This window comes from Gopherus evgoodei, chromosome 15, assembly GCF_007399415.2.
Source record: "Gopherus evgoodei ecotype Sinaloan lineage chromosome 15, rGopEvg1_v1.p, whole genome shotgun sequence".
Classification (NCBI taxonomy): domain Eukaryota; kingdom Metazoa; phylum Chordata; order Testudines; family Testudinidae; genus Gopherus; species Gopherus evgoodei.
The window spans coordinates 28,740,617-28,763,269 of record NC_044336.1 but is presented as its reverse complement, the minus strand read 5'-3'; the positions used below and the strand labels follow the sequence as shown (position 1 = coordinate 28,763,269).

Sequence of the window (22,653 nt, the reverse complement as noted above, 5' to 3'; positions counted from 1 at the left end):
TTTTAAATAAATTTTGATGGATAATATTGATATTTATTTTAAAGCATTTTTTTCTATTTTTGTCAATTTAAATTTTCACAGCTGCAGGAAACTGTTGGGGGCTTCAGACAATAATTATTTAAAGGCAGTAGATACAGATTCAACAAGTTAAAGCTTTAAACCATTAAGACACAAACTGTCAACATCATGTGTCAAAATATACACAGTCAATATCCTTAAATCAATTTCTAGTAAGTTCTCAAGCAGAATTTCTTACTTTGTCTCTCTGTAAATTTCAATTTTATTGATGGAAATATTTTTTAGTTGGTTGTGTGCGTGCTGTGAAATTGATGTGTACCAACATTTACCAATAAAAAATCTACTCCTTCCAAGCCTAGTTATAAATTCGGTTCAGTGTTAACCCTTTCAGATTAAAGACATTATAATTACATTCTAAAGATTTCATGTAAGAAACAAAGGACTATCCATTAAATTTAAATCCTACCTCAACAGGGTCATTTCCATTTGATAAAATATCCAGCAGGTCTGCAGATGAAACAAAGTAGAACCTGGGAAAAGCCAACCTTTTTGTCTCTAGATATTCAGCCAAAGCCTTTTCACAAAGTGCCAAGCTAACACAAAGAAAGGAAAAAGGTGCAATATTTTTATTCTTTGCAAAGTAAAGGTTGTGATGTGATCATGCTACGTTGACTGCAGTGGAAAAAAAAGCCTTCATTGAGTCTTAGAACAGGCAGTGGCAATTTCCCCATCTGACTTCACCAATATGCCTCAAACCTTCTCTACAGAGCCTAAGGCTCAGAGGGCAGCAATGGAGTCAGCACTTTGAAAATATAGCTAGTGTAATTCAGCCTTAATGACCATTTCATAATTAGCCTCTTTACTGAGATCCCAACAATTTGGCCATTTGTGATGGTTGCTTTTTGAACTGGACACATGTACTGGGCTGAGTCTAGTCTCTGATTTCACAGACTATTGAATGGCCATTAGACTAAAACTTATCTGGTCTAAATTTGAGTCACTACTTATCTGGTCTAAACTTGGCCTAGAGATCTAGGGGAGTGAGGCTATTAGTCCCCATTACCAATCCAGAAAAGCATTTACTCCCAGCAGCTAGAATTTATCTGGATGTTTTTAAAATTGGCCAAATGTTTCCCCCCAAATATGGCATCATTCTAACCTTTTCTGTAAGGCCTCTAACTTCTCATAAAGGCCTGGTTTATTTGTTGCTTCAATTACATTAGGGGTTTTTACTGCTTCAGCCATTAATTCCTGCAAGAAAAGATGATCTGTGATGCATTAAATTTAAATTCGTCCTTCAGGGTAGAATTGTTGTGGGGGAGGGGGGTGACAGACTTGCTCACTTTAAAATCTCTATCGATAGAATCAAAACGTTTAGAATCTTCTGGCAACTGATTCCGGATGTCTTCAGAACCAATGAAGATGCTCTCCAGATGGCTCCAAGTTCTCTGCACTTCAAACCAAATACTAATAACAGAGTCAGCAGTAGATAATTTCTGTTGCCAGCCTGACACCTCCTGAAGAAAGTGAGCTAGATACTTGGAAGTCATCAGGTTCTGAAGTTGCACTTGGTTATCCTCCAAGGTCTCGACGAGTAATTCATCAGATTTGAGCAGCATGGTACCAGTTCTAGCATGGGGTTCATGTTCAAACTGCATGGTTGACCATGTACTATCCAGGGCTTTCAATACCTTTGAATACAAAGATATCCAGAAATACTCTGAACACTAAAGCTTTCAAAATGTACAGAAAATAAACAACAACTTTTCAGGAAAGAAAAATCCTAGAACTTAAAATGTGTGTCTTGGCACGGAAGCACATCATGGAAGGGTGAGAATCTATACATTAACCTTCAGCCTTTTCATAAGAGTGAAAAACTGAAAGTTATAGCTTCTGACTGTGCTACATCAGAGTGAAAGGCTATTTTAGGAACGATGTGGTCGAAATTGAACTGAAGGCACAGACGGTACCTTCTCCATTCCCGATTCTTTCACAGCCTTGTCTACAATACTGCGAACTTCATCCTCAAAATTGTGTAGATTCAGCTGCAGCAAGTCGGCAAGAGTCGTCTTGTCTGACATTATAAAGTTCACCTGGTGCAGAATGGACATAGTCAGCAATACTCTTCACGGGGGACACATCTAATATTTTTTCCCACACTAGCTGTCTCACACGATACTTAAAGGCTGTCTTTTTCTCTAAGATTTCAAACAAATACTTATGGACAGTCATCTGGTAAATATTATTTCTGCAGTTCATTAGCTTGTTAAGATTAACTTCTCTCTCTTTGTCACACACACACACACACACACACACACACACGGCCGGCTCCAGGCACCAGCACAGCAAGCAGGTGCTTGGGGTGGCCAATGGAAAGGGGCCGCACGTCCCAGTCTTCGGCGGCAATTTCATGGCAGGTCCCTCAGTTCCTCTTGGAGGGAAGGATCCGCTGCCAAATTGCTGCTAAAGAATGAAGAATGAAGTGGCATGGTAGAGCTGCTTTTTTTTTTTTGTTTGCCGCTTGGGGTGGCAAAGAAGCTGGAGCTGGTCCTGCATACACCCACACACACATCTCTGATTTGGATCATTTGAAATCTATGATTTTCATATGCAATAAAGCGGATCATAAATATGATTATTCAAAACACAATTTACCAGCACATGTGCTGCTTGAGAATTTTCCCTTCAATGTCTACTCAGAGGGTCACAGTGGAATTTTTCAGCTTGCAGCCCATTCGTGCTTAACGAATTAACTCTAAAAAAGTCTTACCTATTGGTGGAGAACACTCAAATTATGTCTACATTGAAGCTGGAGCCAGCCTCCCAGCCTGGCTAGACATACTCACGCTAGCAGGTATGACGTTGCACTCCATATGTTTTATGGAAATATGCTAATGAGAGTGAATATGATGTAATTGGTATATGCTTTATGCAAAAGGTCTCTTGTAAGGGATCATTACAAAGTTTATAATTTACTGAGTGTGTTCATCCTATTTGTATGAATGTATCATTCTTGTATCTAAAATTAGAAATATGAAGTATTACTCTGAGGTCCTGTTGTAATTGTGCAAAGTGTGGGCCATTAATGGTGGCTTAGGATCTTGATGACTCCTATTGACTAGGAAAATTGGGTGTGAATGGGTTTATTTACCTGCAAGCCTTCCTGTGTACCAGAATGAAGTCTTACAGTGACATGTGATCATGTCACATGATACTGGAATCCATCTTAAACCTGGTGCTTTTCCATTTAGAAGGAGAGGTGGGGACCCAGAGAGACAAAGGATTCTCATCTTCTGCCAAAGCTATAAAAGGGGGTGGAGCAGGACAAAGAGGTGGCCAGTCATGAGAAATCCCCTAGTTACCACCTGACCTGGAACTAACAAAGACTGTACCAGGGGAAAGGATTGGGACCAGACTAAGAAGAAGTCTAGTCTGTGAAAGAAGCTTATTGGAACATCTGTGAGGGGGAGATTTACCTGTATTCAGTTTCTTAATGTATTAGTTTTAGACATGCGTGGTTTGTTTTATCTTGCTTGGTAACTTGCTTTGTTCTGTCTGTTATTACTTGAAACCACTTAAATCTTATTTTATACTTAATAAAATCATTTTTGTTTAATAATAAACCCAGAATAAGTGATTAATACCTCGGGGGGCAAACAGCTGTGCATCGTTCTCTATCAGTGTTACAGAGGGCGGACAATTTATGAGTTTACCCTGTATAAGCTTTATACAGAGTAAAACAGATTTATTTGGGGTTTGGATCCCATTGGGAGCTGAGTGTCTGGGTGCTGGAGACAGAAATACCAGCTGAGTAGTTTTCGGTTAAAGCCCGGAGCTTTGGGGGCGTGGTTCAGACCTGGGTCTGTGTTGCAGCAGACTGGCACGTCTGGCTCAACAAGGCAGGGTTCCGGAGTCTCAAGCCATCAGGGAAAATGGGCTCAGAGGTAATTTCAGAATATCAAGTGACAGCCCCAAGGGGTCTCTGTGACTGAACCCATCACAGCAGGCTCAAGCTACTGCCCTGACAATAGTGGTGTGGAGTTTGTGGCTTGGGCTGCAGTTCAAGCCCACCCAGCTGGAGGACGCAGTACTCCAACTGAGGCCTCAAATTCCTAAGGAGGAGTACAAAAGAATAGCACAAGCATGTAGGGACATCATCAGAAAGGGTAAGGCACAAAATGAGTTACACCTAGCAAGGGCCATAAAAGGCAATAAGACGAGGTTCTAAAAATACATTAGGAGCTTGTGAAAGTTGAAGGAAAGTGTAGGTCCACTACTTTTTTAGTTGAGAAGGAGAGCTAATATTGAATGATGACAGAAGACTGAGGTGTTTAATGCTTATTTTACTTCTGTTTTCACTAAACATGTTAATGGTGATGAGATATGTATCTCAATTAATATTAATACGGGAGAAGGAACAAGCCAAAATATGGACAGAACAGCTAAAGAATATTTAGATAAGTTAGATGTATTCAAATTGGCAGGACCTGATGAAATTCACCTTAATGTACTCCAGGAACTAAATTTTGGAACTGTTAGTGATTATTCTTGAGAACTCCTGGAGGATGGGTGAGGTCCCAGAGGACTGGAGAAGGGCAAACAAAACACCTATCTTTACAAAGGGGATCAAAGAGGACCTGGGGAACTATAGACCAGCCAGTCTAACTTGAATACCTAGAAAGAAAATATTAAACAAATCAGTTTGTAAGCACATAGTGGATAATAGGGCTATAAGTAATAGCCAACATGGATTTGTCAAGAACAAATCATGCCAAACCAACCAAATTTCTTTCTTTGACAGGGTTACTGGCCTAATGGATAGGGGGAAGATACAGATGTGATATATCTTGATTTTTAGTAAGGCTTTTGACACAGTTAAAATTCCCTACAGTGATTCACAGTTCAGTAGATACAATCATCACGCTTCGTTTAATTTTTGTTTATTCTATATTTTGATGAGTGTCCAGATTTGATATGTTTGGATACTTGCTAGCAGTGGCCATCCAGCAATAGTAAATCATCTGACAGATCATTTCAGTATGAAAGGAATGATATTAAAGGTCTGAAGTGATTTAGATGCTTTTGAAAGTGTTCCCTAGGAGCCTAAGTTGCATTTTCATGACTAAAGCTACTTTCGAAAGTGGGACTTAGGCACCTATGTCATTTAGGTTCTTTTGAAACGGATCACCCTTCCCAGGATTGGGGAATGATGGCATTTACTTGTCAATACATTTTTGAAAACTGCTCAGATTACCTTGGTCGCTTGCATGAGCTCATGCCAATGACGTTCTCTAATAGCAGGATTCTGAAGGTCACTCACAGCTCGGAGGGAGGTTATCACATTTTTCACTGTGTTATCCAATCCTGTGAATGCATCCCAGGGTCTCATTTCTTTATCCAAACTTCTCACATCTTTAGCAAACTTTTTAGAATCAATATCCATTTGCTCCACATTAATCTCTTTCCATCTGGTGGTCTTCCAGTCATCGATGCTTGTATTAACCTGAATTGGGAATCAGTTCCACAAGCCATACGGTTAACAAACATGCAGATCAATATTGCCTATCACTTATTCATCCTAAGTGTACTATTGTTCCACTTTCACAATTCTTACTCCTGTTTCCAAAAGACTTTAATGTTGCTCTCACTCCAACACAGCACTGCAGAGCACACATTTGTGTTCCCCTACGTTTCTCCTTGTTGCAAGGGCTGAGCTGGTACAGTCTGTTGCGACATGACTGACAGATGGCCTACTACCTCTCCAGTGGACTGGTGAGAACCTGGTTAACAGAGCTCCTTCATTTTCATCGTCCATCAACACAATTGTCTGAGGAACTACAGGAGCGTCCTGCTTTAGTCTGTAGTTTGGCTTTGTGTATGTAACCCATGCCTGCTAAGTGTGAAACTCTTCTCCCTGACACTGCCCACACCCCCATGATGGCTAGGCCAGCCAGAGATTGAGGAGCCTGCGACAAAGCTGGTTAAGTGACATCTGTCCTTCAGGTCCCATATTAAGCTCAAGATGTCCCAGGTTTAATCCCCACTGCCAACAGGGTTACATATATTTTGAATTTGCTGCTTGTACTATCTTGCTGGAGACTCTTGCCAGATTGGTGCCACTCCGGATTACAGCAGTATTCCCGCAATAAAACCTCTGCTGGCTGAGAGTAATTTGTGATCAAACAAGAGCCTCCAGCAAACTTTCCCTTTTTGGTCATTCTGCCCGGCCATGAAACTGCCAACATCTAGCCCCACCTGGAGCCTTGGAAAGGGGATGTTGCCACCTATAGCCATTGTGATTTTTAACCACACCAGCAGACAGAGCATTTGCTTTTCACACACAGTCATTTAAAAAATAGCAACTTCAGGATTCTGAGTCCCAGCCCAAGCCTGTTAACACATCTCTTGCTTTCTGTTTGCAGGTCACAAGTCCATGTGGTTCAGTTTTAAAAGCCAGCAAAGAGTTTCTTTCCCTTATTCTGAGCTTCCTGCAAACACATTCTCTCGTCTGAACAGTGAGCAAACTCCCCTGAGCAGCTGAGATCATCAGGCAGGTGCCATTATTATTAATATTTATTGTTTCTCTGAGGGTAGTGCATAGCATCCCCGACTGGGGTCACAGCCCCAGCATGCTAGGCACTGCAAACACAAATATAAAGACAGTGTCTGCCCTGCAGTGATGAAGGATAAGGGGAACAGTGAAATGATCCTGACTAGCCTGGCAAGTAGCAATGTCTCAGCACTCCATTCTTCAGATCCCCTTCCCCTCGTGCTACATTCCAAAGTCAAACACTTACCAAGACAATCATATCCCAGAGCTCTTTGAGTAAACGTACTTCTTTATGGCATGCTTTGAGCTGTTTATAATCTGGGACTGACACCTCAAACAACCCAGCTGATTTGGACAGGGCTTCCATTTCACTCTCCATGGCAGTGATGCTCTTTTGTTGCTAGAACCAGGAAAAGAAAAGGACTGAGCTGGCAGTTAGGTGCTGGTGTGGCCTCACCGTGCGTTAAGAGAAATGGAACAGCTCCACTTTTATAGAATAACTCACTGGCCAAAACATACATAAAGAGCCAAGTCCTCTCTCTATGCATGGCCCAAGCCTGTAGGGTGGGGAGTCTAAGAGAGAGGAATCCTCATCCTCTAGGCAGCTGAACAGCAGCTGCACATGTAGTCCAGACTCTTAGAAATGTAGGGCTGGAAGGGACCTTGAGAAGTCATCAAGTCCAGCCCCTGGTGCAGTAGCCACTATTGAGGAAACATCTCCCTTATGCAGGAATACACGATGGGTGGATCTCTACAGCCTTGCCCTTCCCCCTTCCCTAGGCCTCCGTCACAAACCCTAATCAGAGCAGAGGAGCAGCGCAGACTCCTGGAACCATGCTGGCCATCTGTGCAAGAGAATTGTGTCAGTTCTGCAGCAGCCACAGCCCATGCGAGGCAGGTGGAGAGAGGATCTGCCCCAAACACCCTCCCATCTCAGCCAATTACCGTGTTTAAGGACCGATATGGATCTGGGCCAGTAAAAGAAAAGGGAGCATCTTCTCGAAATTTCTCCCTGAATTCGTGCTGTTTAATCTGCAAGGAAGCAGAGACAGAGAGCATCACACGCAGGTGGGGGTAGGCGGGTAGGAGCATTCAGCATTGTTAGAGGCCCAGGTGTGGAGGACGGCTAGCTGGCTGAGCCAAGGCCCACTTCAGACTGAGCCAATTCGGCTTGTTTGGAGCTGGGTTGCAGCTGCTGTCCTGGGCAATGAAGTGCATCCACTGCAGACTCACAGCACTTGAATGACCAGGCAGCTGGTGTGACCAAGAGCACTGGTTTCCCGTATAGGCTGGTTTCCAAGCATGTGTGTTTTCTTTTGGCTACAGGTATCCGAGCCAGGCTGTCATCTCCAAGACAGATGAGTCCAACATGCTCTTCATGGGGCAATACTTTAAAACCTCTGGGAAATCACTTAGTGCAGGATGTGGCTGCTTGCTTGTTGGGCAGACAAAGAGCCAGAAACACTGCTGCTCTGGGATCTGCCCTGTCACCTGTTAGTTCCCTGCTGGGGTGGAAGGTATTAGCCTATAAAGCCCTGCATGGCTGGGGAACATATTGCCTTCAAAGCCCCTCTCCTTCCTTATGCACTGCACAGTTGTGATCGGGGGGGGGGGGGGAGATACTGCAGTACAGCCCTCTTGCATTCAGCTAGTCAGGGCTAGTAGCATGGGGCTTTCCATGAGAGGCCTTAACTGGGAAACACTTCCCCACCCATTCTGACAGGGCCTGGATTCACTCCTGGCACATTGGCGGGGGGGCTACTCCATTGGCTGATATGGGGTGACCAGGACTAGTCTGGTGGTTCAGATACGGGCAGTTCGTTGGCTGATTGCTTAGTGGTTATTTCCATTACTGACTTGTGTTGAGGTTGTAGCTTTTAAGCTTTGTGAAGTGCGTAGGGTCTCAGGGACGGGTACCTGAACTGAAAATGTAAACACAGCGTTAATGTAGGGTCACACAAATCCTAGCCTAGGTGAGAAGCTGAGGCCAATCCACTCAGCCCATTACAGAGAAACTTCCAGCATCCCACAGTAACAGTACCTCAAACTGCTGACACTTCCTCCGAAGGATTGTGACCTCAGTGGCCTGCAGAGGAGCCACATTCTGTTTCACCTGGAAAGATAACTTCTTGGTGTTGTTCCATTGCTCCGGCAGATCCTACAGCAAGCAAAAGTAGAATCAACACCAAAACCCATTTCACCCAAGACAGGTAACAGATGCTTATGCTTTGTCTGGCAAAGATGAACCCAAATACATCCTGAAGTTCCTTACGAAGGAGAATATGTGGGCAGTGAACATGCAGGGCAACATTTGCAGATAACTCAAAATTATTTCGGTTAGTCGAGACTAAAGAACATAAACCTGAGAGGAACGTCAAAGGGACTGGGCAAAGCTAGGTGAATGGGCACCACAAAGGCAAAGCAAACTCACTGTTGACAAATACGTGGAACGGAATTATTCAAACTCTGCATACAGAGTGGCGGCGTGACACCGGCAGACCAGGTGCCAGCTCATGCCAAGATTCCCAGGTCTCAGTGGAACACTGACAAATACAGAGATGGAATCAGTCTGGCTCACCTGTGTCTTAGCATTGTTAAAATAGGGATTAGGATTATGAGTGTGTGTTTAGTGTTTAGACTTTAATGCATGCAGCAGTTCACAAGCACTCGATAATCTCAGTCTACTTTTACACTACCGCAGTAGGTCGACCTAAGTTATGCAACTCCAGCTACGTGAATAATGTAGCTGGAGTCGACATAGCTTAGGTCGACCTTCTGCAGTGTCTACCCCACACTGGGACAACAGGAGACACTTTCCTGTTGACTTACTTTACTTGTCTTGTTCCTGGTGGTGTACTGGGGTCAACTGGAGAGCACTCGGTCATCGATTTAGTGGGTCCTCACTAGACCCGCTAAATTGACTCCCGGTGCATCGATCGCCAGAGCGTCCATCCTGCAGTAGTGTAGACATAGACATAGCCTCATTTATAACATTAGTCTCCCATACTGAAAGGGAACATTGGAGCCTTGGTGTCGTAAGACTCTCTAACTATGTAAATCACCACACAGGAGAGAGACATTAACTAGTGTGACATGCCGATCAGGAACCAAAGGTGTTGCGTCCTGCTTAACAGCAGCCAAACTATTGTGGAACATTAAAGAGGACAAAAGATGTGCTCTGCTCCCCCACCTCCCATGAAGATGAGCCATGCAAGTGGATTCCTCTCATCAGCTGAGTTTGCAGCTCAGAACACATGGGAGGAGGGGAATATAAACCCCTAACCAGAAGAAACTGTCTCTCTCTGCTGCTTGGACTCTGCGAGACAAAGTTTCTAGGCATGCACAAGGGATCCCCAGTGCTTAGAGCTTGCTTATTATAGAAGTTTTTATTACTTTTGAAACTTGAGATTGTAACTCATTTGTGTATCTATGTTTACCTTCTTTAACTTGGTAAATAATTCCATTTCCATTTCCTTTTCCTGTTGAATAAATCTGTATATAGTTTATTACAGGACTGGCTACAAACATTGTCTGTGGAATGAGATCTAAGGGGCAGTTGAACTGGGAAAGTGACTGGTGCTTTGGTTCTGGGAGTAACCTGACTATTGCAATGATTCTTGGTGTAAGGGACCATCTATTACAAAGGCAAGCTCACCTTGGTGGCGAGACAAATTGGAGTTTATCCCAGGGGACTGTCAGACTCCTGGAGTCTGAGGATTTTACATTTAATAATTGGTTGGTGAAATCTAAGTATAGAATTCACCACCAATTTGGGGATTTGTGCCCTGGTTCTTAACAATCTGCCCTGAGGTTGGTATTCACACTCCTGAGTCACTGCAGGCAGCTTGACAGTGGGTTCTAAATTAACAAAAATCATTTAAGAAAATGATTTGGGCGTGACTGTGGGCAGCTCAGTGAGCATCTCTTCTCAGTGAGGAGCAATGTTAAAAACAAAAATCATGTCAAAAGTCTGATAGAATGGAAGAGAAGAGAAGACAGATTCCTCGAATGCCCTTGTCTAACCCAATGGGACTCCTCCCTGAATACTGTAATGCCCTTGTATAGACCAGTGGGGATGCCTCCCCCAGGTACTGAGAACGTCCAATGCTATTTATAATCCAGGGAGAAACTTCCTCTGGACACTGTTCTGTTCGCCCTACCTCACAAATACACAGCAGATGTGGGCGGGGTAGGGTGACCAGACAGCAACTGTGAAAAATCGGGACAAGAGATGAGGGGTAATAGGTGCCCATATAAAAAAAAGCCCCAAATATTGGGACTGTCCCTGTAAAATCAGGACATCTGGTCACCCTAGGGCGAGGGAATGCCATTCCAAGATGGGTGATGAAAACAGTGAAAGGCCTAATAGGCTATCTTACAATAGATGGAAAGGCTGGGATTGCCTTGTTTGGAGAGGATGTGATGGAGGCTTACAAAGGAGTGATTTTTATCCCCTCCCAAGAACCAGGGGAGAGAGAAAATGAAAATGGAAGGCAGCAAATTTTAAAAACAGACACAAGAAATGTTTTTCTGCACAAAGCACAATTAACCTGGGAACTCCTGGCCAGGAGCTCAGCAGGATTCAGAACAGAGTTAGGTATTTATATGGATAACAAGAACACCCCAGTTACATTAGAAGGGATCAAAACAATTGTATTTGTGAGGGCTAGAAACCCTCCTGATTCAGGGCAAAAGGCAGCCACTGACTGACAGGGTCAGGAAGGAACTTCCCCATGGGAAGATGATTCCATAACTGTCCTTTGAGGGGTTCTTTGCCCTTTCCTCTGAAGCATGTGGTACCAGTCACTGTCAGAGAGGTCTAGACAGACCCTTGGAAGATCCAGCAAGGCCATTCCCATGGTCCTTCTGGTAACAAGTAAAGAGTGACCATCTCAAAGAAAATGTTTCCTGCTCTCTTTTATAACAGATACTTATTTTTGCAGCACAGTAACAGATGGCATTAGTAATGCAGTGATTGATTTTAGTCATTTTCTATAAAGAGTTAGAACCTCTTTGCATCTGAGTGTGCAATAAAAATGATTATAGGTGAGTTTGGATCTCAGCCTACTACAAAGAAGCAAATTAATCAGATTTCATTATTAAAAATACCCCAAAGCTATGCACCACAAAACTGAGCTAACAGCATTAAATAACCTACATGCAGCTGCATATGAATTTCTTCCGGCATCTCTTCTCCGTAAGTCTTTAGCAGTTCGATTGTTTGCTTTAAGGGCTCAAACATGTGGTCTGTAGCAGTTTGTCTATCTTTGACTCTCATCAAGTGTCCCATCACCTCCACCAGCCCATTATAATCTCCTTCTTTCAAAGGTTTAGTCAAGCCCGCATTTGCGTCTTTCATGAAAGCTGCTAGCTCCTGGAGACTAAAAGAAAAGAAGCCAGTGGGAGCCTCTCTGAACAGCCAGTTAAAAGAACAAGAAAAATCCCAAGCCTTGTTGCTTCTGACAGTCACTGTGGCTCCCTGAGATGACAGCCCAAATTGATCCATAGCCCTGGCTCATGGTGCCCTGCCTAGGTGAGCAGCATCCAGCGGGGCTACACCCTTTCCAAGTCCAGGGGCCCCAGGAGTGGGGATGCCCGGGGAAATTCTCCAAAGAGAACAAAGACTGGAGTCTCAGATCCTCAGTGTGTGTAAATAGATGCCATTTCACTGGCCTTCAGGTCTGAGCATGGCCCGCTATCACCTTGTTACATATGACCTGCTCTGGTCTACACTGTGTGGAAAGCAATATCATTTGATATCATGTTACTTTGAATTTCTTGGCCACTATGTTTAAAACATGTCCCATTTTCCTAGTCCAGAACTGACCTTAGTCTTTGTCTCCATGTCTGACAGTCATTAGTACAGCTACAAAATCTTTGCCTCCAACATTAACCTTAACTCCTAGTTCCCATCCCGTATGTGTCAGGCAAGATTTGCTCTGGAGAACCACTCCTTTGTTTTACCTGGTAGTGACATGGTCAATGAGATGCTGCTTAAACATCAGGCTCCAGCGCTTGATAATATTTAGAAGTGCTTGCTTGAATGGACGGCAGTCGCTCTGCAGCCAGCCATTGAACACCTTGGTGTTCTCAAACTTGGACACTTCCTCGTAGAGCTTCTCATAGGAGTCAATCTGAAATGCACGTAGAAATGACATGCATGGAGCAATCTCAGAACTGCCAGTAGGGCTCTAGTCTGGGGGCTTCTCTAAATCATTTTTTGTAATTCAAGATTTTTAACAGTAAAACTTTGAGTGCAACTATTGAAGCCCCAGATTTCCCTGTGTTCGGGAGCACCTAGACACACAGTAATGCTGCATGAACAGCTCTCAGGGAGGCTGCAGCAAAATGCTGTCAGGGCAGCTGCTACTAAAGCCAGACCCCTCCATACAGGTGCCTTCCTGGCTGCTCTCCCACCCCAACTCCCAGGCAGCACAGGGCTGCTGAGCTAGCGAGTCCCTCAGCGCTGTGCTTTGAAACATGCTTGAGGGACAGGTTTAAATGTCAAAACCCAACATTTTATCCATCCTGGGCCAGATCTTCCAGCTGGTGTAAATTGGCACTGCTCCATCATAGTCGATGGGCCAGAGCCCCAGCTGGTCTAAGTCAGCGTCATGCCACTGACGCCAGTGAAGTTTGCCTGTTACTTTTATAGAAGTACATGGATTTACACCAGTTGCTCGCTCGCTCTCTCCCTCTCTTTCAGGGGCCTGATTCTCCAGAGTCTTGCACCTTACCTCCCCATTTACACTTATGCAAAGTGGACACAAATGCTCTATTCTGACTTGGTGACCTTGTTACACCCACTGTGGACAGTCATAAATGAGACTGGGGCAGGTGGGGGGAGGGGAAATCAGGCCCTAGATGTCTATCACTTTGGTATCTCAGTGCATTAGGATTGGTGGATGCATGGCTGTTCTCCATACAATGGCAAGATGGAAAAGAAACGTGTGCCCTGGGCCCCTGTGAGATGAGTATAGAGCAGAGGTCCCCAAACTATTCAGCAGGGTGTGGTGGGGCCCAGGCCAGCCCTCACTGGGGATAGGGAGGGAGCGCCACCCAAGCCCAGCTCTGCTCCCAGCTCTGCTCCAGCCCTTAGCTGTGCCCCCAGCTCCCAGCCCTATGCCAGACCTCTTCCCTGACCATGGCTCCACACCTGGTCCCACGCCCTGCTCCCAGCCCCAGACCCACCCCCAGCCTCAGCCCTATTACTCCTGTCTGCATTCCCCTTTTCCCCCCACAGGAGCTACAGCCCCATTCCTGGCTCCATGGGGGGCGTGGCTCTGAAAAGTTTGGGAACCACTGGTATAGAGAGATTCCCTCAATAGTGTGTGTGTGGGGGGTCCCTCTGATCCCCTGAAGAAGGATGGAAAGAGCTTGGGTGCCATGGGAAGGATGGTCTATGAGGGGGATGGCTGTTCCTGCACCAGCATCACTGCTATTCTCCTCATAGTACCAGGCTAGTATCCTAGAGCTGCCATGCATCGAGCCACAGCCCCTTTGCTTTGGGAGCTCTTTCACCTGTTGCTGGAACTGCTCTAGGGTGGGTGGGATGTGTGGCAAGTAGTCCTCTGCATGAGACTCCAGCTCCTCTGGGGTGAACACGTGACCAAACATGAGGAAGCGCTGCATAAACTCGTGGTGATCATCCAACCACAGATAAGAATATTTCTCAAAGGAGTCTTCATATTCCTCAGCTTGTTTCATGGCACTGACAACTAGAGAAACCACCTCCTCTCTTATTTCAATTAGATCTGACGTATCTTCTAGGTCACTCTGAAAGACATACACTTCTCTTCAGTGTCAGGAAGTAAACGAATGCAACATACGACATGAAACGTCACATTAGGGTCACACAGTAATGCTCAACACAATACATGTAGAAGTGAAGGTTTGTCAGTAACATTATCTCACCTGCATTGCACATACACACTGTTAACATTCAGCTACAGTGTACATATCACCCAAAATGATACACATGTGCAGTATGGGAAATCTAGTATTACTATAACAACCTTCACTTAAGTGTTTCTTGACATGTTAGTTTTTTAATCCATAAGCATTTTAGGTTTTTGCATTTAATTTCCATCATTTTGGTTTAGTCAGAGAGAGAGAGAGAGAGAGAGAGAGACTGTTTCTCTCTACCAAGGTCAGCATAGAGTCAACATCTACATGCCACCCACCACCCCGCTGCTCCTCTTGTTCAACTGACAGTTCTGGATCCCAGTGTGACAGGCTGGGCCACAGAATCTCCCTCAGAACTGTCACTAGATGTGCTGGGATATAACTGAGAAATCCCCCGCCAGAGAAGGCTTCCCTTCACTCCCATCCTGCTGAGCTAGACACACCAGTTGGCTCCAGCACAGACCAAGAGGTTGGGCCATGCCCCCCTGCAGTTCACAGAAACCAAGAATCACTTAACCCAGGGGCTTCTAAGTTAACAGGGACTTTCCCAGCACCCAGTATTCAGTCTTTCTGGGAGCCTAAACCTCAAATAAATCTGTTTTACTCTGTATAAAACTTATACAGGGTAAACTCATAAATTGTCCACCTTCTATAACACTGATCGGGAGGTATGCACAGCTGTTTGCTCCCCCAGGCATTAATTACTTACTCTGGGTTGATTAATAAACAAAAGTGATTTAATTAAGTATAAAAAGTAGAATTTAAGTGGTTCCAAGTAATAACAGACAGAACAAAGTAAGTTACCAAGCAAAATAAAACAAAACACACAAGAACCTGAATACAGGTAAATCTCCCTCCCAGAGATGTTCCAATAAGCCTCTTTCACAGACTAGACTCCTTTCTAGTCTGGTCCCAACCCTTACCCCTGGTACAATCCTTGTTAGTTCCAGGTCAGGTGGTAACTAGGAGATTTCTCATGACTAGCCACCTCTTTGTCCTGCTCCACCCCCTTTTATAGCTTTGGCACAAGGCGGGAATCCTTTGTCTCTCTGGGTCCCCACCCCTCCTTCTAAATGGAAAAGCATCAGGTTTAAGATGGATTCCAGTATCACGTGACATGATCACGTGTCACTGTAAGACCTCATTCTTCATTACCCACAGGCTGGCCCACAGGTCCAGACGAAGGCTTGCAGGTAAATAAACCATCTACAACCAACTGTCCTAGTCAATGGGAGCTTTCAAGATTCTAAACCACCATTAATGGCAAACACTTTGCATTGTCACAATAGAACCTCAGAGTTTGCTTCATATTTCTAGTTTTTGATACAAGAGTGGTACATTTATACAAATAGGATGATCACACTCAGTAGATTATAAGCTTTGTAACGATACCTTACAAGAGACCTTGTGTATAAAGCATATTCCAGTTACATCATATTCACTCTCATTAGCATATTTTCATAAAGCATATGGAGTGCAACGTCACACCCAGGTTGCACTTGGAATTGCACATGGCTTCACAGTCAGAAGTGCATCTTTTTCACCTGCGCTGTGTGTGGTACTTGTGATGGTCTCTCTGATAGTCACATCATCGCAGTTATCTAAGCCTTTACCAGTAACACACTGTGTTCTATATGGGGCTAACCTTGAAAACCACTCTGAAGCTACAAATAGTGCAAACTGCAGGGGTCTATTTACTTAGCAGAGCTGGCCATAAGGAGCATGCTACACCCTTGCTCCAAATACTGCATTAGCTCCCTATTCATTTTGGGTTGCAATTACAGATATGGGTATTGATACTGAAAGCACCCTATGTTTTGAGTTTTGAAACCCTAGAAACAAGCTTTCTCCCTATGCACCATTACAAAAATTCATTTTCTTGTAATCTAAAAGTTTATGCGCATGTTCCCCGAGAGGCAGTGACAAGTGCGTTGAAAAAATCTCCCAACAAGCCAGTCAGTCATTCAGCTCTCAGGAAATGCTGGTGCATGGTAAGGAGCTCCGTGCATGGCAGACAAACATGACTAAGGGAAAGAGTCCAGGCCACAGAAGGACTAACCTTGTAGCTGATTTTCCTCTTAGCCAGCCGGGGTATAAGTTTAGCTGTGTTATAGATATCATTCATTAGATTTTCCACCACTTCCAGAAAACCATTATCTGCTCCCACTTCCAGCGATGGACGGTATCTTAATTCATCATTATGTAGTTCCATGTGCACTTCAAACAAAGGAGCTGCATTGGCCTGAGATACATTAGTGCAAAGCGCATTACTGTCTGCCTTCCGAACACCTGCCGTTAACCCCATCTTGAATGTGCTATTTAGCCCACTACGTTAACTGCCTCATTGCTAACCCTCTGTCTGACCCCCTTTATCTGGCTTCTGCCCCAGCACTCCACCAACTCTGCCAGTCGCCTCTTCTCCACACTCATGCATGGCCTCTCTGCTCCCCCTTTAGCACTTCTCTCTTCCCCAGAGGTCTGGGACTCTGTGCTCCCCTACATTGTTACTGCTCCTTATCATCATTATCCTCTCTACAAGGGGACTACTGCTGTTGAACTTGAGGCAGAAATGAATGGTACAGAGTATTTTAATTATCAGGGCCAGATTTCTTGTCTATTCCATTCTATACAGGTTCTTGGACTAGGCTCGTTACCACAGTGTCTTGAGCAGTTCAGTGGCAGCCTGGATGTGTGAGGGAAGAGGAGAGACGTGTCAGAGAGTACACTGATGTTATAGCCTATGACAGGGAGGGGAACTTGCTGAGAGCCGAATGGGGAAAGAGGGCAGAGTAGAAAGTGTTTAGGAGGAAACATAGGAGCTCAGTTTGGCCATGTTAAGCAGCGGGGTTACACAATGACACACCTGGGACTAGACAGAAGGGGCAACACAGGGGAGGAGAGGCTGATTCATGATTGCAGAGCAGAGGAGAAACTCAGAATAGAGGAGACAGTGCCAGGCTGCAGACTGAACTGGGGACTCCTCCACTGTCTCAGCTGGGGGCACTTCTCCTCCCTCTCCCTCTGAAGGCATCTCTTCTAGGGCTCTGTCCTTGACCTTCTGCTGTTTGTCAGTGGGTGCACTTGTGTGGTCACAAGCAATGATTCACCACCCTCATCCTGTCTTCTCTCTTCAGTCTCATCTCCCTCTGCCAGAGCAACACCATTTGCTCCTGGTCACCGCCCCCCTACACACACTCCACACCAGGGCTAATCTGAACTCCCCGCCTCTGCTCCCAAGCTCTCCTCTCTTGTTCCCTTCTTTATTATAGTTAGCAATTTCAGAGACCCACAATCCTCTGCTCATCAGCTGCTGAAGCCCTATGGGATAGTGGTCTACATTGTCCCAGAATTCACTTGCACATGCTCAGATGGCTGCAATGGCAAATAAGAGGTGGGAGGGCGGGGGCAGGTCACACACTGAACCATGTTGTTTCTAACGGATTACAATAACCAGGCCACTAACTAGGACAAAAGCATGGCTGCAGCTGTCCTGTGGACAGACCTTTATAGGATGTACTGAGACAAGAAATTCAGTGGCATGCAATGTAACTTCAAGAGATGTTCTAAGAAATCCGAAAAACTGTGATCTCCTTAAATAGCTCATAAATAATAGTGGCACATGCATTATATGTGTGTAAACACTGACATTTCATAAAAGGGAAGAGGAAGCTGGATAACATACATCAGCTGCCATGTTGGTGAGCAGAAACTGTAAAGATTTGCGAATAAACCGGAAGAATCCATCCAAAACCATGTCATCCACATATTCCACATAATCTTGCCATGTTTTGGATGTCTTATCAGCCTTAAATAAGTCTGCATTCTCCTGCAAAAAGAAACAAGCTGTATTAACTTTCTGTTTGATAAATTGTCAGGCAAATGTCCTACCTTCTTTCAATGAAAAACAGGAGTTTACATTTGATTAAGTCAAAAGTCTAGTTTTCTTGTACCAAATGTCTATGTTGTTGCTTCCCTGTCCATTCTTTACAATTCCATTTGAATGTAAGGGAAAGAAACAATTCTTATGTAATGTCCTCTGAAAAGAAACTATCCCCAGGGCATGCCAAAAAGCCATATATGTCACCCTAGACAGCAGTCGTATAGACTTTTTTAAAATCTCAGTTGTACAGTAGGAACATGAAAAAAAAACCCAACAAATGAATCCAGCCAAAGGTCTTTGACAAAGTACTACAGGCTCATGCATGAAGTCCTTACTGAGCTATAACGCCCATTGACTTCTGTGGGAGTTTTGTCCCCAATAGTTTGAATCCACCATTTACACCCATACATGGAAAATATTAGTACTGTATGTGGAAGTGGTTTGAAGTTTAAAAGTGCGACAGTACATAAGTGCTAGATATAAGTAACTATTGTTAAAACAGTTCCGACTCAAATGAGTTTATCTTTCCTAGTTTCTTACCATAAGCATAGTCTGAATCTTTTGTCCAGCATCTTTAACTGCTGCATAGCGTTTGTTGATGGTATTAGCTTTTCCATCCAAGTCTAAGAGAGACATTTCCTTATTGTCTTTCCTTTCAAAGAGAGGACTGGCTGACCATTCCTGCATGGAAAAAAAAAGACCTAAAAGATGCACTTTTACTACCCTTGGGAAATACTATGCCTGCAGAGGAGAGAGATTTAATATATACCAAGAATGTTATTTTCAAAAGTGCCTGGAAAAATCTTTCACCCACCTGCATAAGCTGGCTGATATTCTCCACATTTAATTTAGTTTTCTGGATTCTTGCCTCTAAATCATGCAAGACATTTCTCATCTCCTGAATATATTCCATAACACCTGAGAGAAAAATGCATTTCTAGCTAGTAGACAGATAAGGTCTCCAGACATCAAAGTAACTGCTTGCCCGATGGCTCTGATCATCAGATTGTTGAGGAGAGATACAAAAGAAATGTACCTATAATTTGTATTCTCAGATGGTAAATCTGACAGTAGATTCATGCTCTGCTTTATGCATGTGATGACCTCTTGAGGTCCCTTCCAACCTAATCTTCTATGATTCTATGTGGCAGGGGAGGCTTCTCTAACTGAAGGCTTTGGCTGCCACACAACAGAACATCAGCACCCCCCAGCCTCTGCTCAGTGGGTCTAACATCCCTCTGTCTCCCATCATTTGTCCTTTCTTAGAGCTAATCCCAGTACATTCTTGATCTCTGCAGGGGGTAGAAAGACTTTTCATAATGAGTGGGATCTGGCAGGGCTTCCATATACTCCAGTTGCCCCTGAGGAATAAGCTAGGACTCAGAGTAGTTTAGGGTCAGTAATGAGGAAGGAGGCAGGAGTTGCTAGCCTACGTAGCAATAGCAGGTGTGCAAAGACTGTAGTCACCCACACAGGGTACAGACCTTGGGAGGGGGGACCTCTAAAAGGACTCACTTTGGAGAAATTAGGGTAAAAGCTTCAAAAATGACATTTGCAAATCAACACAGAGAAGCATGGCTGGCCCAGCAAATGAGCCGCTGTGTCAGCCTTCACCCTCTGGGATGGGAGCAGACAGAACCACTTGGTATCACTGTCAGGGACTGGCTCTTGAAGACCCTCCATGCCAGCAACATCAAAGCCCTTCTAGGACTCGAGAACATGTCAGCCCAACCTGGATCTTTGGGCCAAGGACATAAATGAGAACACGTGGCTCTAATGTTACGAAGCAGGGGATTCTCTCCAGAACGCACACACAAACATTTTGTCAACTGAAAATGATGAAGTGACTGACTTTGTACCTTCACTGCTCCAAAACAAGGTGGTTTCGGCTTTCTGCAGCTTGACATCATTCTCTTCTAACTCCTGCTTGACCAGTGGAAGCTCTACTGACAGTATGGTTGTCTTGATCTGGAAAATAAAAGCATCACTGGCTTAGGATCCAAAGTAGTTCTGTGGGACAAAGCGTAAGCGGCTGCCATAAGTGCGGAAAAGCAACCTTTTCTGAGCACACTCGCTTTTAAACCATCTTAGCTGGTTTCAAAGAGAGAAATGGAGGCCTCACATTCCACACAGATAGGCTGGAAGGGTAGAACAGCATAGGTGACATGGGAGAGGTCCCAGCAAGTAACATGCTCTCAAATATTACGGTGATGTGCAGCAATCTGCAACCCTAAGATAGCACTACAGGAAAGAGCTGCCTAAGCTATGAAGTAGGGCTAGTTACACATGACAGTTGGACCGGTTTATTCAAACCACCTGTAAGTTTTATAACCCTATTTTATAAAAGCCGAAGCACTACTTTAAAGTGTTACCAGGTTTTGTTCAAACTTGAATCTAACTCTTCTAAACAAGAGAAAGAGACAGACATGCACTGATCCTGTTTCACCATTTTGTTATCTTTCCACATTGCCTCCCCTTTTTCAAACTTGCCTTATTGTACCAACCGACAATGAGATCCAGATTGCCCACAAACTTCCGGAAAGTTTCATTTTGAGAAAAGAGATTGCCAGCACTATCTGGAATATCTTTTTGCTTCTGAAAATTCAAATACTTGACTTCACGTAGAACAGCAACTAGCTACAAAATACAATAATTAGAAATAATTACCTATTCATAAAAGGAAAAGCTTCAGCATCATCCCATATTGAAAATCTCTCAAGGAAATCAGATATGAGTCCAAATGGTTTATCACCGCTGTTCACTGAGGTGCCAGTCCAAACCAGTACACAAATGCAGCAAGATTTGTCTCAACAGTAGTAGTCAAAATAAAACAGACACTAAGAGAACAGGGCTCGTACAGTATCAGCTACAAACATTTCATTTCTGTTCAGACTGATTTCAACAAGACAGCTTTGTGTACAAGCATGTTGCCACCCACCTCCTTGTTGAAGTTCACGCTGATGAGAGTAGCATCTGGATCTCTCCGTATCAGCGGCTGTTCGAGGTTAAATTGGCAGTCTGCATCTACTCTACTTATCCACTCTTCATAGGTCTTCCCTCGGTAATTCTGCAGCAAACGCATCATCTCGTTATACTTCTTGGACACCAGTTTAGCTTCAGCACTGACCATAACACTGTAACCAAAGTAAAAGTTGCAGTTGATGAAACAGATGCACTGATAGAGCATGGGATTTAATCACAATGACAAACAGAACCTTGGTAGTCATAAGTGCTTTGTCCTCTGTAAATGATCATTGCTGCTCCGTTGTACATACACTGGATAACAGCATATCCTAAAGTGCAAAACACAAACAAAATGTACTTACGGGTGATCAATGGCTTGCAATTCCTTCATCGGAGTCTCTAGTCTTTCTTGGAGCTCCAGAGTCCACTTCAGCTGCCCAGCAACAGGAGGCATATTTTTGCTGATAGGTGGCACGCCTCCTGACTTTGTGGCCGTTATCTGGGCATCATACATTATCTTTGCATTGTCCAATTCAACATTAAACATTTCCAAAAGAGTGGAATAGTGAGGGGACACTTCTGCTTTTATCAGAGGTCGGTCCAATAGCGATCCAAACATGTGTATTTGCTAAAGAACAAAGAAATTGGTAAACTGTTTATACATCATTGTATCTGCTGACATAGTCTATTAAGAATGCTGCTGATTCTTCCAAGAGGCATTAGATAAATTATGCTAAAATCACTCTAGATGTATATAATGCCTTCATCTACTTTATAAATATTAGATCACCTAAAGATTCATCTCTTCCATAGGGCGCTTCCACAAATCACTTAAGTTAAATAGCCTCATCTCTCCATCTGGTCCAAGTGCAGGAGATTGGATAGATAATAGAGCAGGAAATTGGAATTTCCATGCCATAGGAAATTCCCAAATTTTGAAAAAAACAAAAGTTCTAAATTGGAACAAGAAGCTGAAATTTAGAAATTTTTCCACATAAAAACTTCAAAACGTTCTTATTCACAACCATCAAAACATTTGATGGTTTCATTTCATTTAGACTTTTCTATGATATTAAAATGTTGACTATACACTACAATATTAATTATATTATATATATAATATATAACATTTTAATATCATAGAAAAGTCTAAATGAAATTGCTTGAAATGAAAATGTCAAAAAACCCTTCAGCATTGTTGAAATGAAATGAAAAAGTTGAAACAATTAATTCATATAGGCTTTTTCCTGTTGAAAATGTCATTGAAATTGACAAGTTCCTGCAAAAACAAACAAACATATATTTTGACAAAACTGCATTTTCTGATGGAAAACGG

General features: G+C 43.7%; 1 protein-coding gene across 1 annotated transcript in view; it reads right to left on the bottom strand.

Annotated features, from left to right (window-relative positions):
* Window positions 1-22,653, bottom strand: part of DNAH17 (dynein axonemal heavy chain 17) — a 104,678-nt gene that overhangs the window by 71,519 nt on the left and 10,506 nt on the right. Inside the window, exons 11-29 of the mRNA XM_030534893.1 lie at window positions 21,680-21,945; window positions 21,292-21,487; window positions 20,844-20,990; window positions 20,213-20,321; window positions 19,168-19,271; window positions 18,894-19,034; window positions 18,156-18,299; window positions 16,533-16,715; window positions 14,090-14,344; window positions 12,533-12,702; window positions 11,727-11,949; window positions 8,610-8,726; window positions 7,514-7,600; window positions 6,816-6,968; window positions 5,273-5,521; window positions 1,989-2,111; window positions 1,362-1,709; window positions 1,178-1,269; window positions 485-611 (exon numbers count right to left, since the gene is read on the bottom strand). Of these exons, the coding sequence (XP_030390753.1) occupies window positions 485-611; window positions 1,178-1,269; window positions 1,362-1,709; window positions 1,989-2,111; window positions 5,273-5,521; window positions 6,816-6,968; window positions 7,514-7,600; window positions 8,610-8,726; window positions 11,727-11,949; window positions 12,533-12,702; window positions 14,090-14,344; window positions 16,533-16,715; window positions 18,156-18,299; window positions 18,894-19,034; window positions 19,168-19,271; window positions 20,213-20,321; window positions 20,844-20,990; window positions 21,292-21,487; window positions 21,680-21,945 (3,234 nt within the window). The remainder of the gene's footprint in view (window positions 1-484; window positions 612-1,177; window positions 1,270-1,361; window positions 1,710-1,988; window positions 2,112-5,272; window positions 5,522-6,815; window positions 6,969-7,513; window positions 7,601-8,609; window positions 8,727-11,726; window positions 11,950-12,532; window positions 12,703-14,089; window positions 14,345-16,532; window positions 16,716-18,155; window positions 18,300-18,893; window positions 19,035-19,167; window positions 19,272-20,212; window positions 20,322-20,843; window positions 20,991-21,291; window positions 21,488-21,679; window positions 21,946-22,653) is intronic.